General features: G+C 43.1%; 1 protein-coding gene across 2 annotated transcripts in view; it reads right to left on the bottom strand.

Annotated features, from left to right (window-relative positions):
* Positions 1 to 23,950, bottom strand: part of BAZ1B (bromodomain adjacent to zinc finger domain 1B) — an 82,410-nt gene that overhangs the window by 47,888 nt on the left and 10,572 nt on the right. For both annotated transcript variants that reach the window (XM_067537751.1, XM_067537750.1), the window contains exons 3-6: positions 13,465 to 13,609; positions 12,354 to 12,552; positions 3,487 to 3,608; positions 2,230 to 2,427 (exon numbers count right to left, since the gene is read on the bottom strand). In XM_067537751.1, the coding sequence (XP_067393852.1) occupies positions 2,230 to 2,427; positions 3,487 to 3,608; positions 12,354 to 12,552; positions 13,465 to 13,609 (664 nt within the window). The remainder of the gene's footprint in view (positions 1 to 2,229; positions 2,428 to 3,486; positions 3,609 to 12,353; positions 12,553 to 13,464; positions 13,610 to 23,950) is intronic.

Genomic DNA, 23,950 nt, shown 5'->3' with positions numbered 1-23,950 from the left:
AAGTTTCTAGGAAGTAAGAGCACTCAAATGTTGACAATTTTTTTCCCCGTCAAGCTCTCAATATTAACTTTAGTGCCTATGTCCTGTCTTCACTCGCCAGTTCTCCAGATAATGTGCTACCACACTTCCCTTCATAGCATTTGCCAGTAATTATTTTAAGAAACCAGAAATCGGCTGTTATGACCAAAATTCTCTAACGTTTCAACAGATGGACATAATTAAGGTCAGGACTCCCTAAATATTTACAGTGAAATATAAAACAATTTCCAGCTTCTCCCACAGATTCAATCTTACTCTGTTTCCTAGTAGGAAGTAACTAGAAGCAGCAATGAATGACATGAAAGTAACAGCAGCTTCCTCCCTCAGAATTAAAACTGATCACAATACATTTGCAAGTTTTTCACTACACTTATTAAAGCAGAGTGCACTGTGGCCCTTCCATTGATACAACACCGGTGTCCCAGGCTCAAATACCATCTCATGCTGATCAGGGAGGGCTAAGAGTTTCATTTAAAAAGTGCTCTTGTTCTAGGGACAGCAAGGGCACCAATTTGCCACGTCACTGCAAGTGCATATAGGACAAAATTCTTTACACTGATAGCGTGTCTCCTTTGGTGCTTTGAATACTCCACCGTTTAAAGGTGGTCAGCAAATACTTTTTAATTATGTGTTTTTAATAACTGAATGCCCCAAATACTACAGTAAATTAAAAGGCATTCTGCACATTCATGATTTTATATTAATGTTTCCTTTAAGTGAACCTACACCAAACTTCTACGAGACTCTAAAGATATCTGCTACAGCATGGAGCCATCCTACTAGGGCAGGTGGAAAGATGTCAGATAAATCCCTTTTTTGTTCTAGGGTGCAGCTTTATGAAGTCTGAACCATGCTAGAATTATTCCATAAAGAAAAAACCCAGGACTTCCCCAATATGCATATCGCCCAAAGGCAGATTCTGTGCTCCAGCAGGGTTTCACCATTCGGTGTATATTGAGCCAATGGAGCAATGGTTAGCCTGAAAGCCCCTTTTAGCCCTGCTATTTGGAATATTCAGTATAAGGTGTGGTGGTTGCCACGGGGTAGCCAAAAGTAGTACCCCAGATTAGGGGATAGCAAGCCTGCACCTAGGATACAATAATAGAATAGAGTGGTCCAAAAGTAAGGCACATGACTGGGAAACTTAAGTCCTATTTTCAGCTCTGCCACTGGTGTGCTGACACACCTTGGGCAAATCACTTCACACCTCTACATCTCAATTTCCCCACCTATAAAATGGGGATAACACTTGCCTTCCTTCGTAAAGCACTTTAAGATGTGTGAATCCGGAGCACTATATGAAAGTTAAATATTAATTCTGCAGGGACTAATACAAACTATGGGAACACAGCCAAAACATTTAACATCTCAACTAGACTACTATAACCAGATAAATGGTTCAGTAATTCACACTATTGGATAAAGGTTATAACTCTGTCCTATATAATAAACTGACATCTCAAGTTAACTTCATCAGTTGAGATTTACATTGCTTACCTAAGGCAAAAAAAATGCAGTCACAGTAATTGTGTCACTAGACTGCCCCTGACACAAGGCACTGGAAAGACCTCTAAATGAAATAAGTTCATTGAATAAACACATTGACTTACAACAGTATTTGCAGGTCTCCTTTACCCAAATTTTCTATACTTAGTGTTTCACAAATGTGTGTTTTCTGGATGGTAAAGGGATTGAAAAAACGGTCAATAGTGACCACCGAGAAAACAAGCAACATTTGTTGCTGACAATATGGAGTCCAACTAAACTTATATTTCTTCTTTTTCAAGAGTGGGGGCTCTTTATAGAATTGCTACTTCTCGGCAAGGAGGAATGCAATTTAAGCAGACAGCTTAATGTGAAGTTCATTCTGTCCGATGACACCAGACTCTGGGCTTCTCACCTAGTTCCACTACTTAAGAGGGATTAAGGACAACCCATGGCCCAGCTAAAACCACTCCAGCCAATCTTTTCAAAGAGGACTACTTTCATGTGCTCATCTTAATAGATTCCTTTAAGGCAACTTCTCAGGAAGAGTAGAGCTTTCAGCCTGAAAAATAGGCCTCTCTCTAGGTCTCTCAAGTTTGGTGCCTCCAAGAAAAAAAAAAAAAAATTCACTTGAAAATCTTGGCCAGTGTCTTTCACACTCCCAGCATCATCCCTTCAAGCAGATTTTAAAATGAGAGTTCTTACCTTATGTGGGTCTAGCAGAAAGTCACTAAATTTACTGGGAAGCGAGTACTTCTTCACTAATTCATCCTCTACCACCCATGGAGCGTTCTCGCCTGTGCCAGCCCGTAGAGCATTATGGCGGATGAAATACCTCAGGATCTCTTTGTTGGGCGGGCGCTCTGTGCGGATTAAGCTATCTGCTGGCACGTTGCTGATGATCTTTGAAACATCACACGAAGACAGATCAGGAACATTCAATTTTTATGTATTTTCTCAAACAAAACACAGCACAAGAGCGCAGGTATGGTACACGACATCATTTCTTAGCCAAATATCATCCATTCCTCTGAGTGACCCCACTTATTGCAACCTCAGATTAGAACAAACCGTGCTTGTAGCACTGAGAGTTGACACACTGGTGGGATGTTCAATTTGCTACAAACTGTCACTTAAGTATTTGAAATGTTAATTTATGTTGCACATTTCTTGCCCAAAGTCTACCACCTTGTTTTGGCAAAAATGCCCAACCACTAATCATAGAATCATAGAATATTAGAGTTGGAAGGGACCTCAGGAGGTCATCTAGTCCAACCCCCTGCTCAAAGCAGGACTAACCTCAGCTATATCATCCCAGCCAGGGCTTTGTCAAGCCTCAGATTAAAAACCTCTAAAGATGGAGATTCCACCACCTCCCTAGGTAACCCATTCTAGTGCTTTACCACCCTCCTAGTAAAAAACTTTTTCCTAATGTCCAACCTAGACCTCCCCCCCTGCAACTTAGAATATTTGGTTAAAGAAAAGACTAGTTTATCAAAACCTTTTAGAGACCAGGGGAGTTACTCTGTAAATTGTAATCATCAGTTTGAAATCACTGCTGCCTTCCTATCAGGATTATGATCACCCTAGTGAATAGCTGACAGAATTGAAAGCATGCAGCAGTGCTGAAAACCACAGCGCTTCCCGACATGTAATTAGCTATGATGTCATTTACAAGGTATCACTGGTTAAATATAAGCAGTTACTACTGGTCACTTTTACCATTAGTATATCACTGGCCAGGCTGCATCAACCAATTGGCAGACAGATCAGGGATTAGTAAATTAACAACCAGTTAGCAGTTACTTACCACTGCTTAAGCCACCCCATTAAGACAACATTTCTATACAATACTAAATGTGGTTAAAGGAAACTTAACTGCTGTTTAATGGTACACAGGGCTTATTTATTCCATTCTTTTCTGTCATGCTGTGTAACAGAAGATTCAAGTAGGCATCTCACCTTATCTTCGTTTTGCAGCTTGACATCATATTTGTGTGGCAGGAACTTTGGTGGCACCCACTTCTTCTCTTCCTTCTTCAGAGAAGTAGGAAGTTTCCGAGGAGACCTGCGTGTCCGATCACCTGGTCAACCAGAAGACAAACCGTTATTGATGCACTGCTGAGAAAGACAGACCTAAGGGTTACGGAGTTAAAAAAACTACAGTCATACCATGAACAGACCATGCTTAGACTTGTCACATGTTCCTTTCACACAAATGCAGGGGCCTTGGTAAAACAGATGGTCACATCCCAAAAGACCTGCAGTACTAAACACAATAGGGCAAGACTGAAGTTTTAGGTCTTCATTTCTCAGTGGCGTTTTCGGTGTGCCATTCATGATTACTTTTAACAACCAAATATAGCTGGTGAATTTGAACAGACCACTTATTTCTGGAAATCATTCCACCATGGAGATTTGCTACAAACTAATGGTACAGAATAAGCTAAATGTAATGGCTTAAATGGTTTAGAACTCTCTCACATTTCCATAAGTTATTCAGATTCTGAGAAAAGATGTAATCAAGAGAGTTTTGAGTGGGTCAGCTCTCTTCAACACAAGATGTTTAGTCTATTATCTAAATACACATACAACAACAACTGAAGTTGTTCCGAGGAACCATGACAGCTACTATAATTAACATGTGCGTATTTCCTGACCAGAAAACAGCCAGAAGTTTGTCTTCCCTAAAAAAAATCTCTATTCAAGAAGAACTTACTGTAGAAGACCACCCCAAGTTTTATTTTTACACTCACTGCTATGAATTAAAAAAAGATCTAGTGTGCGTATTTAGGCAAAATTCTAGACCTAGGCTAGAAACAGACTTCTATACACCATTATATCTCATTTGTAAACACTATGGTTTTAACATGCTTAGCAGCTCTAGACACTAACAATTAAAGCACAGTGTCCAAACAGCAATAGGTCAACAAAATTGTAACATTGCAACCAGGTTGTAAGTGGAGCCAGGGATAAAGGTGGTTAGTTGTGGCAAAGGGGAAAAAAGATGGCAATGCAGTCTGCTCAGAAGGCAGCTGAGATCTAGTAGACAAATCAGTGAGGAATGAGTACCTAAACTGAGGAACTCTGTGATCCAAGAAGCGCCTGATGCCAACCAGCAGAGGGCACAGGGGTACACAGATCCCCTGGGTTCACCAAAAGAATATCATGTAAGGTCTCTAATGAAAGCCTGCGTCACACTGGTCATCACAATCATTGTGAGATGTATGTACGGAATGTGTGAGAGGAGTCATGTATATGTGCTGAAAATTATGTTCTCTAAGCCTTGTAGTTAAAGGGAGGTCACTCAAAGGTAGCTTGCCTTGGGATAAACTTCTCCAGACAGTTATCCCCCTGCTGGACTACAGCATATTGTGTGTGTCTTACACTTACAACAGAAGCCTACTAGCATACTGAGCCAAGTTCTAATGAAGGGCTTGTGGAGGCTTCAGAAAGAAATTAACAGGAAAAAATAAACAGCAGAGAAAGATGAGGACAGATGGACACCATTTTCAGATGAAGACTGGAGGTCTGATATATCTGGGGGTGCAGTGAAACACACTGGAATCCTTCAATCTGTGAAGACAAACTGCAAGCAGATTTGATCTTATGAAAGGGGACTGTAGCCATCTTGATTGAAAACACTGGGAAAAGAATTTGGGATAAGCTAGGGGAATGTCCTATGAATTAAGTTTAGGCTCTAGAAAGCATGTTATGATTTTGGTTTCTATATAAACATTTATTTCCACTATTCTTACTTTCTATCATTTGAATCTCTGCTCTTAGACACATTAATAGTGAAAACAAGAATAAGTTTTATTATCAAAGTGCTGTGTGTTAAGCACAGTGGTGATCCTGAGTTACAACTAGTAAGCTGGTGTGTACTATTTCTTTGGGAGTACTGAATCTGAGTGTTCAGTAGACCAGGACCTAGGAACCCCAGAGGGAGGCTTGAAGGACTTGGAGGTTGGTGTGTACCTACCACTTACCTGCAGGGACAGTGGAGCCAGCAGGGTCTGAGAAGGTAATATTGTGTTGCCTATATCAGGGTTGTCAGGGACCTGACCATTGGCAGGTATAAATGAGGCTCTCTCATACTAAAGACAGGAGATAAGGTGCCTCACAACCCTGGGAAGCATCACATCCTCACAGAAAAATAATATGCAAGAGAGCAGATCTCTCCTTTTTAAACCAGGGGACCATAAACTCACTATTTCAGCGGATTCCGCCTACAGCACTATTGGACGGTGAGAGAATCAGTCTCCAACAACCAAGTCCTAAAGCATTAAGGCTTTACAGGTTAAGAAGTCAACACTTTAAACTCTTTCCAAAATGAATAAGGAGGCAATGTTGATTAGATTACAGAGCATAGGTATAATGTGCTCTCTGCATGAAGTACCATTTAATAAATGGGCAGCCACATTCTGCACTAACTTTAGTCAGTCTCCAGAGTCTAAAAGGTGGTGCTGTTGGTCAAAATCTTGTTTTTGAAATATGTGAAAGAACAGAGCCACAAACACTGCCCCCCCGCCTTCCTACCAAAAGGCACTTCAGCCTGACACACACTAACTTTAATCAAAAGCTAACACCTCAACTAACTTATTGTTTTACCCTTTTAAATGTTCACTTACTTTCTATAAGTCTATTTGTTTTAAAACCATCTTATCTGTTAATTTTACTCACTTTCAATATATTTATAAGTATAAAAAGCCACACTGTGAAATGTAATATCTACTTTCAATTGTAAAAGACACTGGCAAAAATGAAATAATGTTTGCTTTAAAAATAATATGCAAGTTCTTCAGCTAGGAGTTGGCACTGAGTGATTGGAGTGTGAATGGCTGAGCAACTGAGTTGGGTATAGACAGGAAGCGTGATTGAACAATTGGTCTCAGTAAGGGATATCGAAACAGACATGAAGAAAACACCAGTCTCACCTAAAACGCTTGAGGAAAGAAGAAAGTAGCAAAGATGATCAAATGGCCGAAGAGGAACCCACCCTGATAACTTTGGAGCCAGCCCATTTCAAAGGACAAAATTTGATCAGGCTTGCAACAATGTGGGTGATTAAGGATCACACCAAAAATGCAGTTGCAGCATGACAGAGCAAAAACCCATAGACTGATATGGGGTCCTTTCCCTATAAAATGGGACAAGAAGATGAAGGCTGGAGATTCGGGTCTACAACATCACATCAGCCAGGAGTACCGATGAGCATCGGCAGAACCTTGCTCCTCATCCTCATGCTCTAGTCACCTGGCCAGAGACTATCATGAGCACCAAGAGGCTGGTAACTATGACATCTAGAAGATCCCTATGTATGTTTGTCTGTCTCCCTGACTGTGTATGCCTGTCAGTGTGTGAGTGTGAATGAAAGCATCAATTGAAACATATGTGTCTGTAATTGTAGTATTGATATAATGTTAATACTGTTTTCCTAGTGTTTACATTATTATTAATGTTATTTCACTAAGTAAAGCACAATATTAACGTTATTACAGTGTTGATACTTTTCTTTTCTTTAATACTATTTACCAAGTTTCTGTGTTCACAATAAACGTGGCTTGTTGCCTTATCCCCTAAAAAGATCCTGTGATATTTGTTATTTGGGTAACAGTGCCCCATGTTCAGCACATTCTGGTAGTTTGGTTTTGAGGGGACAGGCCCAGCTCATGCTATCAGAGACCTGAGAGAAGAAGCCACACTCTTCTTGTCAAGACCAAATAACGAAAGAGGCACTCTTGACTGCTCAGGATGCGTAGATCACAGATTTTGCCTTGCGTTAGTATTTGTTCTAAGAACATTTGTTAACATGTTAACAGAGTCGAATATTGACTGTAGTCATAGACAGGACATTACTACATTAGGTTTTACTGCTCAAGAGCACAATGAAAGTTGTGTGCAAAACAACTCATCCCAGATACTCCAAAGGTATTTAGGCAGCTAACTCCCATTGATTTCATTGGAAGTTAGGAGCCTAAATAGCTCAGAGGATCCAGGTCTTAGATAATGAAAGATGAGAACTGCATGAGCAGAACTTGAGTGACTGAATGCTAAGACACATTCTCAGCTGTGCCTCCATTGACCACATATAATAAAGGTTAGAGCTAAAAATGTAAATACAATTTTAGGAATTATAATCTGATTTTAAAAGTCTTCTAGCACAACAAGTTATTCTCCAGCAAGACCTGGATTAACAAAATGGTGTTAACATCCTAAAGCATCCAAATGAAGCTGTCTCCTTTCGTTTTGGATATTCCAAAAACGTTTTGAATGACTGCTACAGTTATATAACTATTTCCACCGTGCGTCTTAGGAAAACTTTTCACATTGAAGTTTTTAATTCTTTGCCTCCGTTCAGATTTTTTGGCTCACTTTCCTAGTCCTAGTGTCTGTAGGTCAGGAGCTGCTAATGCATGTTAGATATATCCAGGTCATGCAATCAACATGCACTATACAAGGCAACAGGGCTTCAAATCCAAGAGGCTGAAGTGGCTTTATTTATTCCTTTTAAAGTTCCCCATGAAGAGTGCCAAGAAAAAGCTATGGTTTACTGTGCCCTCTTCTGTGCATGCACTACAACACAGCTTTCACTCACACGCTTTCTCAAATACAATGTACAACTTTGTGTTACAGTCTTAAGATGTTTGGGTAACATAGCATTTTTTTCCCCTCATTCTTGTACACTTACCTCAAATTTTGTTAACAGTCCAATACATAGTTATTGACTTAAAGTTTGTCTATAAGAAGTTCTCTTCCCTTTAAACAGGCAGAGGTTTGGTTAGTCATGTACTATATATTTTCTTTTCAATCAGCAGCATGGTCTTTTAGACATAATTCAAGATCTAAAGCCATTAACTGAAGTTAGCATATACACCAGAAGTTCTCATTACTTCATCTGTAGTGTGTTGTATAAGTAATGTAAGCATTTCATACTTATTTTCAAGGACTCTGGAACTCAGCTAAGTATTACAAGATACACAGGGGTATCTAAAATTGTAGAAAAACTGCATTGTTACATTGTATAATAAATAGTATTAATTATGTAACTAAAAGAATATTGTGCATTCACACAAGAGAGCAGAGTTATAGTTGCATGCACATGCTTAACACTGGGAGTTTAATTGTGTACTTGTACTGTTAATATTAAGAGATTATTTTGTGTGGAATTACATATTCACAGCATCTTTGATTTCAAAGCACTTCATAATGTTAATTTCCTACTTACAGCATACATCATCCTTATTTTAAAAAGGTGTAATGTTAAGCAGAGATTAGACCAATCACTTTACCCAAGTCAAAGTCAGTGGCACAACCAGAATAAAACTCAGGAGTCTTGACTCCTCTGACATAACTACGAAGCCACACTGCAGCACAGGGGGGTGGGCTGTATTCCTCAGACAGTCCATTTCAGAAGGGAATGGACTTGGGGTTTCTGTGCTCCTGTTATATTTTATTTAATGAAGTTTTGGCAAACACTACATTGATACTATGAATTAGACCAAATTAGTATTTTAAATAAAACAAATATATTCCACATTGTCTTGCCAATTACTTGCCCATGACAAAGATTTGCTATATCTTCCTTCCCCAGTAATTAAATTACTGTGCTTTAGCCCCATGCTAAGCATTACTAATACAGCCATTTGTTTAATAAATTCATAGGCTATGTCTAATATTAGGAGCGAGGGGTGAGATTCCCTGACTGTGTACATATACTTGTACTAGATTTCATGAAGCTAACGTGAGTATAAACAGCAGCGTAGCCATGGTAGCATGGGTAATGGCAGTGGAGGCATAGCTGGACCATGCTGAGTACGTACCACCAGTTTCATGTGGGTTTGTACTTGGCAATGGTCAGCCACGCCTCCAGTACTGCTACTGCAGCTACACTGCTATTTATATGCAAGCTAGCTTTCATCAAGCTACCATGAGCATGCATACAGAGTAGAGGAATCACACCCCTAGCTGTGTAGACACAGCCTTAAGAGTTTAAGGCCAGAATGTTTCTCCACATGTTAACATTTTCTCAAATAGTATGTACAATTACAAGTATTACTAACATTTATATAGTCCACAGCTCAAGGCATGAATACACCTACCGTAGAGCTTCTTATTTGAATTGATTAAGAATCCATTAAAGCTTAGGACTGGAAGTTGGGAAATCTGGGTTCCAGTACCGGCTCTGCCAGTGATTTCCTGTGTCACTGTGTGTAAGCCACTTCACCTCTACTCCTAGTTTCCTCATGTGTAAAATGGGGACTTATACTCATTCCCCTCGGGTGTTACAAATATTAACCATAACAAGCACTTTTCAAGAATTAGAAGCTTTCATATTTAGCCTGATCGGAACTGGCTGAAATTTTTCATTCAAAACTTGCAGAACAAAAATTAGCCTTTTCCAAATACACAAACTTTTGCAAAAAGTTGAAGTTCTTAAGAGTTACAGATGGATAGTGTTACAGTTCCATTTTTTTCCCCTTTTGATACTAACTTTTCCAAAGTTGAGGAAGTTTTGAAGAGTTATAAAAGAGCAAAAGGCAAAAATGAAGACATGGAAAAAGCCTTGGACATTCATTTTATTGTGTTCAATGGTAAAAGGGGTGAAGGGAAAGGAAGGGGAACTTTTTTTTTTTTTTAAGAAATTGTTTTATTTCAAACCTTGTAAAATAGGACCTTCGAGATTTTTCCATAAAGTTGGTTTTGTTTTCCAACCAGTTAGAAAGCTTGAAAGAAAGAATTGGCTCCTAAGGCCTGTTGGGGAGGTGAGAAAACACTAAATATTTACTCAAAGTAGAGAGTCACGTTTACAGTCAAGCATCAGTTGATTTTATGGTGGGGCTGTGAAGGGAGGGGGGGCACTAAGCACAAGGAAAGTTAGCACTAGAGAACATAAAGCTCAGCTTTGGTTTTCCTTGCTTTTGATTTGCATCCTGCTCCTATCAGCGGTTCTTTTGAACACCATGTGTTAAGTTACGCCTTCTAAATTCAAGGTGTGGTTGAAAAATTTAAATCCAACTCCTAGCAATTCCACCCCACTAGCTGTGAGCTACTGCCTAACTCCCAGCCCCATCAACAAGCATGCATCACCTCAGTTGTTCCCAGAGGGTAGTTTCTTACTTGTTAAACACTGCCGACCTTTCAGAAGCACAAGCCATTCCCTAGTTCTACTGATTCACTGTTTTTGTTGGCAATGTTGTTTTTGCTGGATTTTGCTGTCTGTTGGTCACTGCATAAAAAGTGACCCTAAATACAGCAATGTGGCAGTTACCAGTGCAATCAGGTATGATCCAGCAAGAGGAACAGAGAGGACGAGATGCATCTTCAAGACAGAGTTGAGAAGAGAAGAGTCTGGGACCAGCAGTGGGTTGAAATACAGGAAGAGTCTTGAAGCGTTCCCACAACGGCCTGGAAAGGTGCCCCTCTAAAACACTAAGAAGGTGGAAGCAAAATCTAGGTCCTATCCATAGCATCGGCTGAAGACAGCTTAGCCATTGTTTCACTGACACTTTCACCTGCATTGTGGACAGGATATTGGATGGTTAACATTCTTGGTGTATGTCATTCACGTGTGATTAGCATGCCTCCATATGCCTAGGGTAATAAATAACGATGCAGCTACACTGACAATTGTCAACCAGCAGCAGCAATTTTGGAAGCTACAGCACAGTCATGGCTCAGTCAGATCTACCCTCATTTGACTTAACCCTGCTCTGAGTGAAGTTAAACATACTGATGAAGACAAGCCCTGGCTATACTATGGCTTCTATCAACACACTAGCACAGCTCCATCCGTGACGAGTAACATGCCCAATTTTTATTAGCTTCGAAAAAGATCCTAAAGAAACTGCTCACATGCTGTGATTAACAGGACTCCTGAAGAAAGGTTCATATGTCTATATTGGACAAAGGCAAATTTAAACATGTTGATTTCTGTAAGTCAAAGTCCTTTAGACCCACAAAACATTTCCTTTCTGCCCATGTTTTTTATTAGCCCGTGTGACAAATGGCTAGCTTCACCCTAGTGGGTCTCGCACTTTTGCCTCTCGCAGTGGGCCAGGGAGGGGGTAGGGCCCCAGGCCCACCCGCTCATCCGGGTCCCAGCCCAGGGGTCCTATGAGTAGCAGCTATGTGCTGCTGGCACTGCACTCACAGCTGCAGTCTTTTCCCCTGGGCTAATTCCCCCCACACTGTCCTTCTGGCTTCTTGAGCCCAGTACCTTCCTCAGCACTCCTTCCTGCTCCTGCACACACTCTGCACTTGTTCCTGCTCCTTCACATAACTCTGCACTCCTTCACACAGCACAGCACTCCTACAGCTCATGCTCTGTCTGGAGCAGAGGGTTTTTATCAAGCACCTGGCTGGGCCTTAATTGGCCTCAGCTGCTCCTAACTGCCCCCTCATGACTTCTAGCTAGTCTGCAGGGAACAGAGCCCTGAGCATTCTGGGGCTTACATACCTCCCTTGGATCACTCTCCTATCACCCTCTGCCCTTGCTATATCACACCAGACAAATTCTATGCAAGTTCCTAGTTTTAAGTGGTATACCACAGAACTTCTAATCAACTAGTAAGCTGTGGCATATTTTCTGTTTTGGAATGGACTGCATGTAGTGAGACTCGCAGTGCTTTTTAATTCCATTACAACTATACCACTAGCTATCAGAATATCAGTGTATCGTGTTACATTGAGTGACAAGATCCACACAGTGCTCTTCAGAGAGCATGTACAGACAGTATTTCACAACCAGGCCTGAGAACAACATTTGGATTTGTGCATCCCCCTTGTCCCCAAACCACAATTCTTAAGCACGCTGTCTTGTTACTTACTCATAGTCTCTCGCCTGCTGTCATCCTCCTTCAGGACTGACTCCTTCTGGTTGTCCTGGGCTACCTGACTGGAGTTCTCTTTGTCACTGGATGGGGAATCACACGTTCCATCAGATTTCTTCTCAGCAGCCTCATCATCCACTTTCTCCAGTGGATGTACTTTCACAATTTTAACCGGCAGCATTCTCTCTTTCCCAACCTGGCAGAAAAATGCATCAAAGAACTGTACTTAGGCAGGAATATGAGCTGATCAGCTCTAACACTTGGAGGGAGGGAAGGTGAACAAAGTCGCACACACACACACACAAGTTTGAGAGAAAACTTTTAATCGTTGACCTCAGTAAGACACTCCTATAGTTTCCCCTCTCATAGACGTACAAGGTCTCACCATTAACCTCCTATTCAGAAGTCCCAGTTATACTCCAAAGAAAGGAAAAACCACACAAAGCATTTCTGAAGTCCATCATTGCTACTGCCTCGGTCTGCCAGACAGATGTGTTGCAAGGGTCTGCATGTGCCACCTCAGTGGTCCCAGCTCAGGAAAGAGAGGACACAAGTCAGTTCCAAACAGATATCATCACAGGACAAGGACTGCATCTTCCCCCTCCTTTTTGACAAGCCTGAGTTTCCATTCAGTCTCCCCACTTTTATTTTTTGAAGGGAGAAGGGCTTCCTCTAATCACATTTGAGCTTCTGCCACTGCTACAGACTGTTCCAAGAAGTCAGAGAATGAAACTAGTGCAAGCCGTATCAGTTACACTCTGCTACTCCTACTGGGAGCATGTTGTGTGTGGAACAGAAGCAGCAGTTATATGTGAACCTCTTCTATTGCTAGGTATCACGTAAGTTTCCTTTGCCCAAGCCACTCCTATTTTTTGACAACTACACAGGTTAGCCTTTGCCTAAGAAACTGGTTTCTATATTATTGCTTTGGAAGCAGGCACTATTGAGGGGATTCGACAAAGAGCTGAGATTCCTATCATTCTGCACCAAATTTAGATAGTCATTAAGTGTGGAGGTGAAAAAATGTCTGTGACCTCCTTTAACCTCCCTCTTGAGGACAGCAGAATTAAAACAGAAGCATAACAAGTATTTGAAACTAGGGCCTCACCTCAAAGTCACACTCCTCATCCACTGCATATTTGGTCATGATCTCTAGCCAGGCTGCGTCTACAAGCTTCTCCAAGGAGATTGTGTTGTGGTGGACCATTTCCAGTACCAGTTTCTCATACCAGGTGGGAAATTCCTCCTTCAAACTGAACAAGGATGTGAAAAGTTTACATCTTCGAGCTAACAACACACAAAATGCAACATGATCTGCCAGTTCATGCCACAGAGCATTTTGACAGTTTAAATGCTTCAAGCTGACATCACGTTAGAATATACAATAATGCAAACAGTCAGAGTGGGATTTATTATAAGACAAAAGAAACATTCTTAGGGTCACCAATACAAATTCACTGGTCTTGATCTTACCCATGAAAAATACAAAGTACATCTGGACAATAGGGCCATAACGCAGTGCTTATGTCGCTGGCCATTGCCATCTCCCTATTCAGCATCACCTATACACCAAACACACCCTGCCTGTGTTACTGACAAAATCATGGCAATAGTTTGTTTTTACATTTTTCTTATCTAGAAAAGACAGTTACTCACCTTGTAACTGTTGTTCTTCGAGCTGTGTTGCTCATGTCCATTCCATTCTAGGCGTCTGCGCACCTCCATGCACAGTTACCGGAATTTTTCTCCCTTCAGCAGTATCCATGGTGCCCCCTGGAATCCAACGCACATGCCGCAGCATATGAGGCACCGCCGGCCTTACGCCCCGAGTTCCTTCTCGCCGTCAACTCTGACAGCGGGGACAGGGGGCGGGTCATGGAATGGACATGAGCAACACATCTCGAAGAAGGTGAGTAACTGTCTTTTCTTCAAGTGCTTACTCATGTTGATTCCATTCTAGATGACTCACAAGCAATACCTTGGAGGTGGGCCCGGAGTTACAGATGAGCTGCCTGCCTCACCGCTCTGCTGAAGCCGGCATCATCCTGTGCCTGCTGGACAGTGGCACAGTGGGCCATGAAGACGTGCACCAATGACCAGGTGGCAGCTCTACAGATGTCTTGCACTAGCACCTGCACCAGAAAGGCCACCGAGGAAGCTTGCGCTCTGGTGGAGTGGGCTGTGACAACACTTGGTAGAGGCACCTTTGCCTGCTCGTAAAAAAACTTGATGCAGGAAGTTATCCAGGAAGAAATGCGTTGGGTGGAGACAGGTAAGCCCTTCATCCTATCTGCCTCTGCAACAAAGAGTTGCGTAGTTTTCCGGAACGACTTAGCTTTCTACATTTGAACGCACTAGCACCCGCTTAACGTCAAGTGTGTGCCACCTCCGTTCTTCCTCCGAGCCACGCGGCTTGGGAAAGAACACTGGGAGAAATATATCTTGGTTACAATGAAAAAGACACCATCTTGGGTAAGAAAGCGGGATGAGGCCGCAACTGGACCTTGTCCTTACAGAAGGTTGTGTATGGCGGCTCTGAGGTAAGTGTCCTAATTTCAGAGACTCGTCTCGCTGAAGTAATCGCTACCAGGAAGGATACCTTCCAGGAGAGCAATATCAATGGACAGGTAGCCAAAGGCTCGAAGGGGGGATCAAACAAGGATCAAATCCCAAGGAGGCACCAGGTCTCGAACTTGAGGGTAGAGCCTCTCTATTCCTTTCAGGAATCTAACAGTCATAGCATGGGGAAAAAAAAACGATTTCCCTTCCAGCGGAGGGTGAAAGGCCGAAATGGCTGCCAGGTGAACTTTCAACAAAGCCATAGCCAGGCCTTGCAGCTTAAAGTGCAATAAGAACTCCAAATAGCCTGGATCGATGACCGTTCAGGTGGAATTCCATGGGACGCTGCCCAGCAGGTGAACCACTTCCACTTGGCCACGCATGCAGCCCGAGTGCAAGGCTTTCTGCTGCCCAGCAGAATTTGCTGAACCTGCAATGAACAGGCCTGTTCCTCCAGATTCAGCCATGGAGTCTCCAGGCCATGAGATGCAGAGACTCCAGATCCGGCTGCAGTAAGCAGCCTTGGTCCTGGGAGAGGAGATCGTGCCACCAAGGCAACTGCAGTGGTAGGGCGATTGACAGATCCATCAGTATGCTGAACCAATGCTGGGGGCCATGCCGGCATGACCAGGATGACGTTCACTCTGTCTCTCTTGATTTTCAGGAGAACTCTGTATAACAGTGGAATGGGCGGAAATGCATACATCAGAACCTCTTTCCATTGCAAGAGAAAGGCGTCGGACAGCGACCCCTCCTCAAGGCCATGGAGAGAACAGAACTGTGGGCACTTCTTTTTCCATCTGGACACAAACAAGTCCACTTGGGGAGAGCCCCACCTCTGGAAGATCATAGCAGCTACCCTCGGGTGGAGCGACCAGTCGTGGCGAGGCTAAAAAGGACCTGCTGAAGCAGTTTGCTGTGTCATTCCTGATGCCCGGAAGGGGAGAGGCTATAAAGTGAAAATTGTGGCTCACTGCCAGGTTCCACAGACACACTGCCTCCTGCAAAGGGCCGAGGAGCAGGCCCCTCCGGCCTGCTGATATAGTACATGGCAGCAGCGTTGTCCATCAGCACCCGCACTACACCTTGCCCGCAATGAAGGGAAGGAACACCCTGCAAGCCAGAACCATCACCCGTAGTTCCCTCATGTTAATGTGCATGCCTCACTCCTCCCACAACCCAAAGTCCTTGCATGCTGTGGTTCGAGCTGATATGGGCTCCCCACCCCAAATCCGAGGGATTCGAAACCAATGTGACCAAGAGGGCTAGCTCCTCGAACAGTGTGCCCCACAGCACCAAACGAGGGTCCTGCCACCATTCTAGTGAAGACAGGATGTGGGGAGGGACCGTGACCACTCGGTCCAGAGAGTGCCTGCTCGGGGTGTACACCGAGGCCAGCTAGGATGACGTGCGAGCCTCACTACATACGTGCAAGCCACCCATATGACCCATCAGCTGCAGACAAGACCTGGTTGTTGTGATGGGGCACTCATGCAGGCGAGTAATAATGTCCGACATGGCTTCAAAGTGGGGTTGGGACAGAAACACCCTGGCCCGCGTGGAGCCCCAGAGCGCTCCAATGAATTCTATCTGCTTTACCAGAATTAGTGTTGATTTCTGTTTATTAATAGACCCAGACAGCGGCAGGTGGTATATACGAGGTCCAGGCTGCTTTGGACCGGAGACTGGGACATGCCCTTGATCAGCCAGTCATCTAGGTACAGGCAAATCTGCACGCCCTGGCGTCTTAGGTGCGCCGCCACCACCACCATACATTTTGTAAACACTCTCGGGGCAGATGAGAAGTCAACGGATAACACTGTAAATTGGTAATGGGAGTGGGCCATGATGAAGCGGAGAAATCGCCTGGGGCTAGAAAGATCGTGATGTGGAAGTATGCGTCCTTTAGGTTGAGGGAGGCATACCAGTCTCCTGGATCCAAGGAAGGGATGATGGAGGCTAGGGAGACCATGTGGAACTTCAGTCTCTTGAGATATTTGTTGAGATAATACAGGTCTAGAATGGCTTGAGACCCCCTTTCGCCTTGGGAATAAGGAAATACTGGGAGTAAAATCTACTCCCTTTCATGTCCGTCGGTAACTCCTCTATAGCCCCTTGGTTGATAAGATTCTCCACCTTCCGCACGAGAAGTTGCTCATGAGAGTGGTCTCTGAAGAGGGACTAGGAAGGGAGGGTTGTGTGGAGGGGGGGAACTGCAGGACATATCCCGCTGAGATTATGCCAAGAACCCAATGGTCTGATGTTATCTTGGCCCTTTTGAACAGGAAGAGGGCAAGACAGTTGAGGAACGGGTGGGCTTGCCGTTGAATAAGTTTTTCTCCCAAAAAAGGTTCAGATGTGTGGTCATCCTTGTTTTTGGCAGTTGCACTAGGCTGGCCCTGCCTATTGTGCTCGTTAGCGGCCGTCACTATCAGGGAACCCAGGGAGGGGTGGATGAACAGATATTCAAATTCCTTGGCGGGAACATAGTACTTTCTCTGCTCTTTTTGACGTTGGGGCCACAAATGATGGTGCCTACACAGGACTTTTACCACCTTGAGCACCCCTTTGTGTACAGGCAGGGTGATCCGGGCCAGCGCCGCCGCTGCCAGCACATCAAAGAGGCTGTCCAAGGCCTCCTTGAGCTCCTCTGCCTCTAAACCCAAATTCGAGGCCATCCTCTTAAGGAGTTCTTGGTTGGCCTGAAAATCATCCAAAGGGACAGATGGCCCCGACACAACCAACACAACAGCCTCATCGGGAGGATGAGGAGGACTGAGCTGTCATGGAGGGAAGTGGCAACCCTTCCTGCTGACGGGGAGCTGATGATGATGTCCCCTCTTGGGAGTCCAAGTCCTCCTCCAACACTGACTCATGCACCCTCCGATGGCCACTGGCACTGACTGTATGCCAGAGGACCTGAATGAGAGAAGGCCTAGGGCTACTGGGATCCCCAATATGGCCACTGCACTGGCCTTGGGGCCAACCAGGACCTGCAGAGCAGGGGACTTGCTCCTGAGTCAATGCCCCAATCAGGCAGCAGGCTGCCTGTCCTCCCTTGAGGAAACAGACTCGCTGCCAGACAACCATGGGGTGGAGGGGAGTAGCTGGCTCCCTTGTGGTGTGGTGCTGCAGGGTGGAGGATCAACACCCCGAGCACCATGGCACTCAGACGACTGCCACCTTGGTGTTGGGGAGTGCGAAGAGGATGATTGGAAGTACCGCTTGCCCGACTGATGCCCGAGTGCCAAGGATCCATGGCCCGAGGATAAGCTGGACTGGTGCCACGTCGAAGATCAGCACCTCGGAACCGAAGACTTGTGGCGTCGTTTGACCCCTTTAGATGACGACGCTCTCTGGCGACCAGGTTCTGCACCATGCCTGTATGGGTGAACTCTTCGGTGCCGGGGAGCGGGTACAGGGTCGATTCCCCTCCAGAGAATGCCTGTGGGAGGTTGAGCGGGAACGGTGCTGACCTCCTGAGCGCGAGGCCCTCAGTGCCAGAGATATGGCAGCCGGCAACCGCCTCTGATGTTCCACCGAGGAGCGCCCCCTGGGGGACTGGTGCCATGACAATGACTCCCCGCACAGTGACCTGGCACCCAGGAATGGGCCCCTGTTCGGGGGAGCAGTGCGGCCACTGCGGATGAACCATTGCGGGCTTCCCCTTGGAAACTGGCACCTTTTCCTTGGACAGCACCAGGAGCCGAGGAGAAGGCAGCAACAGCAGGGCCATCAGGTTCCTCACTGCTTGGAATGCCTTCGGTGTCGATGGCACCGCAATTTGAAGAGGTCCCTTTCCACTCCCAGGAGTGGGAAGTGGCTCTCATCGGGGTCGCATTTCTGGGCAACGATCCCCTCTCCTGCTGACCCTCAGTCGGTTGATTCAGTGTGGGTTCCACACTCGACCCTGCTTCCCTGGGCTTTCTTGGTGTGGAGGAGCGGCTTCTTCTTCATGTTGCTTCTTCTGTTTCTTCCTTGTTGGGGAAGAGGAAGAGGAAGTCTGGTGCCATGTCGGGGCTGGTGCTGAGTGGGTGTTTTGTCCTGATGACATACTTGGCACCGAGTGGATCATGCCAGCTCAGAGGCTGTTCTTAGCGCTGCATCCATCAGTAAGGCCTTCAGGCAGATTTCCCTCTCCTTCTGGGTCCGCAGCCTGAAAGCTTTGCAGATCTTACACTTCTCCTTCGTATGACCTTCCCCATGGCATTTCAGGCAGCTGTCTTGGGGGTCACTAAGAGGGAAGGGTTTGCTGCAGGAGACGCAGGGCTTGAAACCCGCAGAGCGGTTCCGCGCAAATGTCCCAGAAGGGACTATTCCAAATCTAATTACTGAACTATTAACTACTTAACTAACAGAGAACAAACAAGTATCTAAACTACTGAAGGTACTGAGCACTTGCGAAGCAAGCAGAGCAGTTCCAGCAACCCTCACAGGCGGAAAGAAGGAACTGAAGGGGCACAGGACTAGAGGCGCATCATATACATGTGTGCAGGGCTCCAGGGGTGCCGAAGCCGGCCCTATGGGTACTGCTGAAGGGAAAAAAAATTGGTAACTGTGCACAGAGGCATGCACACACCTAGAATGGAATTGACATGAGCAAGCACTCAAAGAAGAAAAATAAATTCCATATTTTTTATTCTTAAACATTTCTACTGCAGTAGTGCCTACAGGCACCAACCTTTCTTCGAGTTATTTTGTATTCTGTTCAGAAGAGGTGTATAATTTAGTTTATTTAACTCAGTTATTATGAGACATATAACACTCAATTATCTTTCCACCTTTTAATTTTAAGATGAGTTTTCCATTCTGGAGTATTGCAATCTCAACTGAAGTTTAGCATTTTCTCCCATCTCAAGTATATACTCTGTTAAAATCACAGCTTTTTATATTTCTTATAATAGAGTGAGCAGGGCAGATCGGGTCTTTCTTAAATAAATTACTGTGTAATATTTCAGTCTATGCAGATAATACATGTTCCACCAACTGATGTACCCAGTGTCGTTGGATGATCTTGAATTAGTTGTGTGAAGGGTGTTATGGTTAGCTACAAAGATGGGGGCAGGGTTGCCTGGTCCCTCTTCCTAACTGAGAGCAGATTTGTTGGTTTGAAATCTTGCCATTCATTTTTTTTAAAAAAAAGCAATGTAAGGACCAAATTCAAGTTTGTTTAGTGGTAGAAAAATCTCCACTTCACCCTATCAAAAATTTTCTGGTCTTTTAGATTTAAGGTAGCTCTTACTGATTGAGTCCCTCAGTTGTAGTTATTTTATGATCACTACCCAATGAATCCCTCCTCATGACAAAGGCTGATTAAATTTGTACATTCAGATCAATGTTTTAAGTTTTAAATCTGCAACTGCAAGAAATTTTTATTGTAATTCTCATTCAACATGGAGACTGGTCTCTAAGTGACATATTTCACTGGATCTCTATTTGGTTTAAGAAAAATATAAGAATCTGTAGCTAACCTGAATTGAGACATTCATTCATGTATCTGAAAACTCAGAAAAACAGGAGCAGTTAGCTAATCCTGTATCACTGTATCAGATTAAAACAGCCAAGCTAGGCAAGTGATCCACTGACTCAGCTACTTCAAGATTATGCAATTACAGAACGAGCAAAATACATTCCTCATACTGAAGAGCATCAGCCGGGAAGAGCTCAGAGAGGACAATACCTCTGTCTAAGACTTCAGGCACCCTGGACTGTTGGGGAATAGTTTTTCAAGAGAGCAATTTAATATAGGGTGGATAAAAATCAATGATTTAAAAAAAAAAATGTTTTTAAATCTGATTTTTTTTTTTATTTAAAATCAGATTTTATATTTTTTAAAATCAATAAAATACTAAATTTCTCTCTCATTTAAAAAACAGTTACAATTAAATCTCATCACAAACATGCTAAACCTACACTTACAGGCTCATAAAAATAAATTAATGGCTCTAGTCTGTCCAGCCTAACTACCAGCTCTTGCCTCTTGAAAGTTCTGGCCTTTCGGTTTCTGTTTCAGTTTCTGTTTCTCAGCAGACTAAAGTCACATGTGCAAAGAAAGACATGGGCGGGATAGGTTTGTTGTTGTTCTGTGCTTATGTGATGGTGGAGCTGAGCCAAGCAAGGAAGAGAAGTTAGTTAAGACAGTCAAAGACAGAGACACAAAGGATGGAGGCAGAGTAGAAAGGAACAGTGGAGTGGACTGGAAAGAAAAAGGGAAGACGTTATTCAGTTCACAGACAGCTTCCTATATTCCCCCACACTTTTGCCACAAAGAAACTGTCATGGCTTCTGGGCATAAGAGATACTCTATCTGGGAATATTTTGAAGAAATTCCTTCCCTGGGAAAAAACGGAAAACTTGTCAAGTGTAAGCAGTGCAAGAAGGAGATGCAGGCCTACTTGCAAGAATGTAACATCATAATGAAAACTGCTTATTGGGAGAAAATGATGTGGATGAAAACGTGGATATGTCTGAAGAACAATTCATTTTGCAATGCATCATTCTTCAAGACTCTCTCTATGCCTTTTAGTATAAGTGTGATTTAACAAGTAAATTCCCAAGCTGTTTGCTATGTTGGATGTTGCAAGTATACGGTACAGAAAGCTGCAGTAAGAGAAATCTAGAGTTGCCAGTTGCCACTGGGTGTCATTTTCTTATTTTATATTACATAATACATGCCCCTTATTTTGGAACATCATGGCCACAGACCATAATGGTAATGTTATAAGTCTATTCCCTGTTTTACTTCAGCATAACTCAACTTTCCCAAGGGAACCCCATCCTATATTTGGATACTCAAAAAACAGAAGTGCCAGTGAGTTCTACGGGGCTTATTCCAAAATTAAGTGCACTCTAAGTGCAGTCAGTCTTAGCTTTTTTGGTAATTTGGAATCGGATTTGCATCCTTGCTTAAAAAAATGTAAATGACTAACTGAATAATAGAGTGAGAAGAACCGAGAAGAACAACTATTCAAAATCATTTTTTAATTTTGTTTCAGGATCCCATTTAAGCATAAAAGATTGACTGTCTATCTGCAACAACTTCAGAGTCATCCGTTGGTATTTTTAGCAGCAGTGCTGCAACTAAACGTATTTCAGACAATGAAGTATCAGTAGCAAGCAAAAGATTTCAATCATCCAGTAAAACCACCACCATGGATGGGTTTGTAGCAAGGACCAGCAAATACCAACAAGACACCACAGATGAAAAGATTGCTCGGATCATTTATGCCACAAATTCTCAGTTTCACACTGTTAACAACACACACTTCATTGACATGGCTGAGTCCTTACCACGAGGCTACACTCCACCTGGTAGAGCAGAGACTGGTGGAAGGTTGTTAGATACAGTATGAGTGAAGGAACTTGAACAGTGTGCAAGAAATACTGAAGGGAAATTTGCCAGTTTAAGCCTTGATGGGTGGAGCAATGTACACAATGATCCAGTAATATGTGCCTATGTGACAACAGAAGATGGGGTTGCATATCTTTCAGAAACAATAGATGTGTCGGCATTTCCCGACGTAACAGAATATTTAAAAGAATTGGCAAGGAAAGCTGTAATAAACTGTGAAGAAAAATTCAACTGTCACATGTGCAGTTTTGTCACAGTCAATGCTGCAAACGTGGCAAAGATGAGAAGATACTCAGAAGAAACGGAAGGATGCTACTTAATAACATATGGCTGCAGTGCCCATTTAATGCATCTTTTACCTAAAGACTTAAAAGTACATCTCCAGGAATAAAAGAAAATGTTGTTGAAGTCGTAAAATACTTCCATAACAACCATTTTGCTTCTGCTTCCCTGAAGAGAGCAAGAGGAGCCAAATTAATTCTCCCTCAAGATGTTCGATGGAATTCTGTGGTTCATTGTTTTGAACAATTAAGAACTGGCCTATTCTCAAAACTTTGTGAAGAAAACCGTGATAAAATAGATCGAAGCATCTCATCCAAAGTAACTAACATTGGATTAAAGAGGAATGTGGAGGATATGCTCAGTATACTGAAGCCTATATCCATAGCCTTAAACAAACTTCAAATTTCGACAGCATCAGCAATGCAGCAGCAATTTCTCTGGAAGGCACTTCAAGAAACACTGAAGAAATACCTCACCAGAAAGTTAAACTGCAGTCAAGCAAGAAGTGAATGGATCAAGCACTAACTCCACCTCATTTTCTTGCGAACATTCTTGATCCCAGATATAAAGGTAGATGCTTAACTTCTGAAGAAGATGCTGCTGCCATGGTATGGGCATCTCAAAATCACTCCTCAGTTATGCCAGTCATAATAAATTTCAGGGCTGGAGAGGAACCATTTAAACAGTATATGTTTACTGATGTTTTGAACAAAGTCGCTCCCCTGAATTGGTGGAAATCATTAGCCAGGCACCTTGAAACAGAGTTCCTTCAGTTGCTAAGCCAACTTTTCACAGCAGTAGCTTCCTCTGCAGGCACAGAGAGAATATTTTCATTTGGTATTATTCACTCAAAGCTAAGAAATCGAGTAGGAGTTGAAAAAACAGGAAAACTCATATTTCTGTTTCAGGCTATGAATAAAAATGACAGTGGGGGTGGGGAAGATGAGAGCTAGTTGTAGAAGTTAAGGACAGCATACGTTTACTGTTGTGATGACTTGTCTGTTAGAGTTAATAAAATCTGAAAATAAAAAAAAAGTTTAAGGACAGCCGTCAGCCAGCAACTCAGGAGACTACTGCAATTGCAAAGGTGAAACATGCAACATTTAAGATTTAGTTTACTAAAATATACGTGCTATTGTGTGTGAGATATAGTTTTTACCATTCCTAATGTGCTGCTGCTGTACCTGCATCTTAATGAGTATTATGTACTATTTCCTGAATTAATAAAAATCAAGTTATCTAAAAAATTACACAAAGTATATCCTCCTAGATGTTGTAAAATGCTGTACTGAGTTGTAAATTAACATGCTTTAGTGATCAGATTTGGACCCGTTTAAGATATATGTGAAGAAATATCAGTGGGAAACTTGATTTAAATCAATGATTTTCTATTGGCGATTTA

The sequence above is a fragment of the Emydura macquarii genome, unplaced genomic scaffold (assembly GCF_026122565.2).
Source record: "Emydura macquarii macquarii isolate MOO-44397 ecotype Brisbane River unplaced genomic scaffold, CSIRO-AGI_Emac_v2 contig_450, whole genome shotgun sequence".
Lineage (NCBI taxonomy): Eukaryota > Metazoa > Chordata > Testudines > Chelidae > Emydura > Emydura macquarii.
The sequence above is the reverse complement of the archived record's forward strand: the minus strand, read 5'-3'. Positions and strand labels throughout refer to the sequence as shown.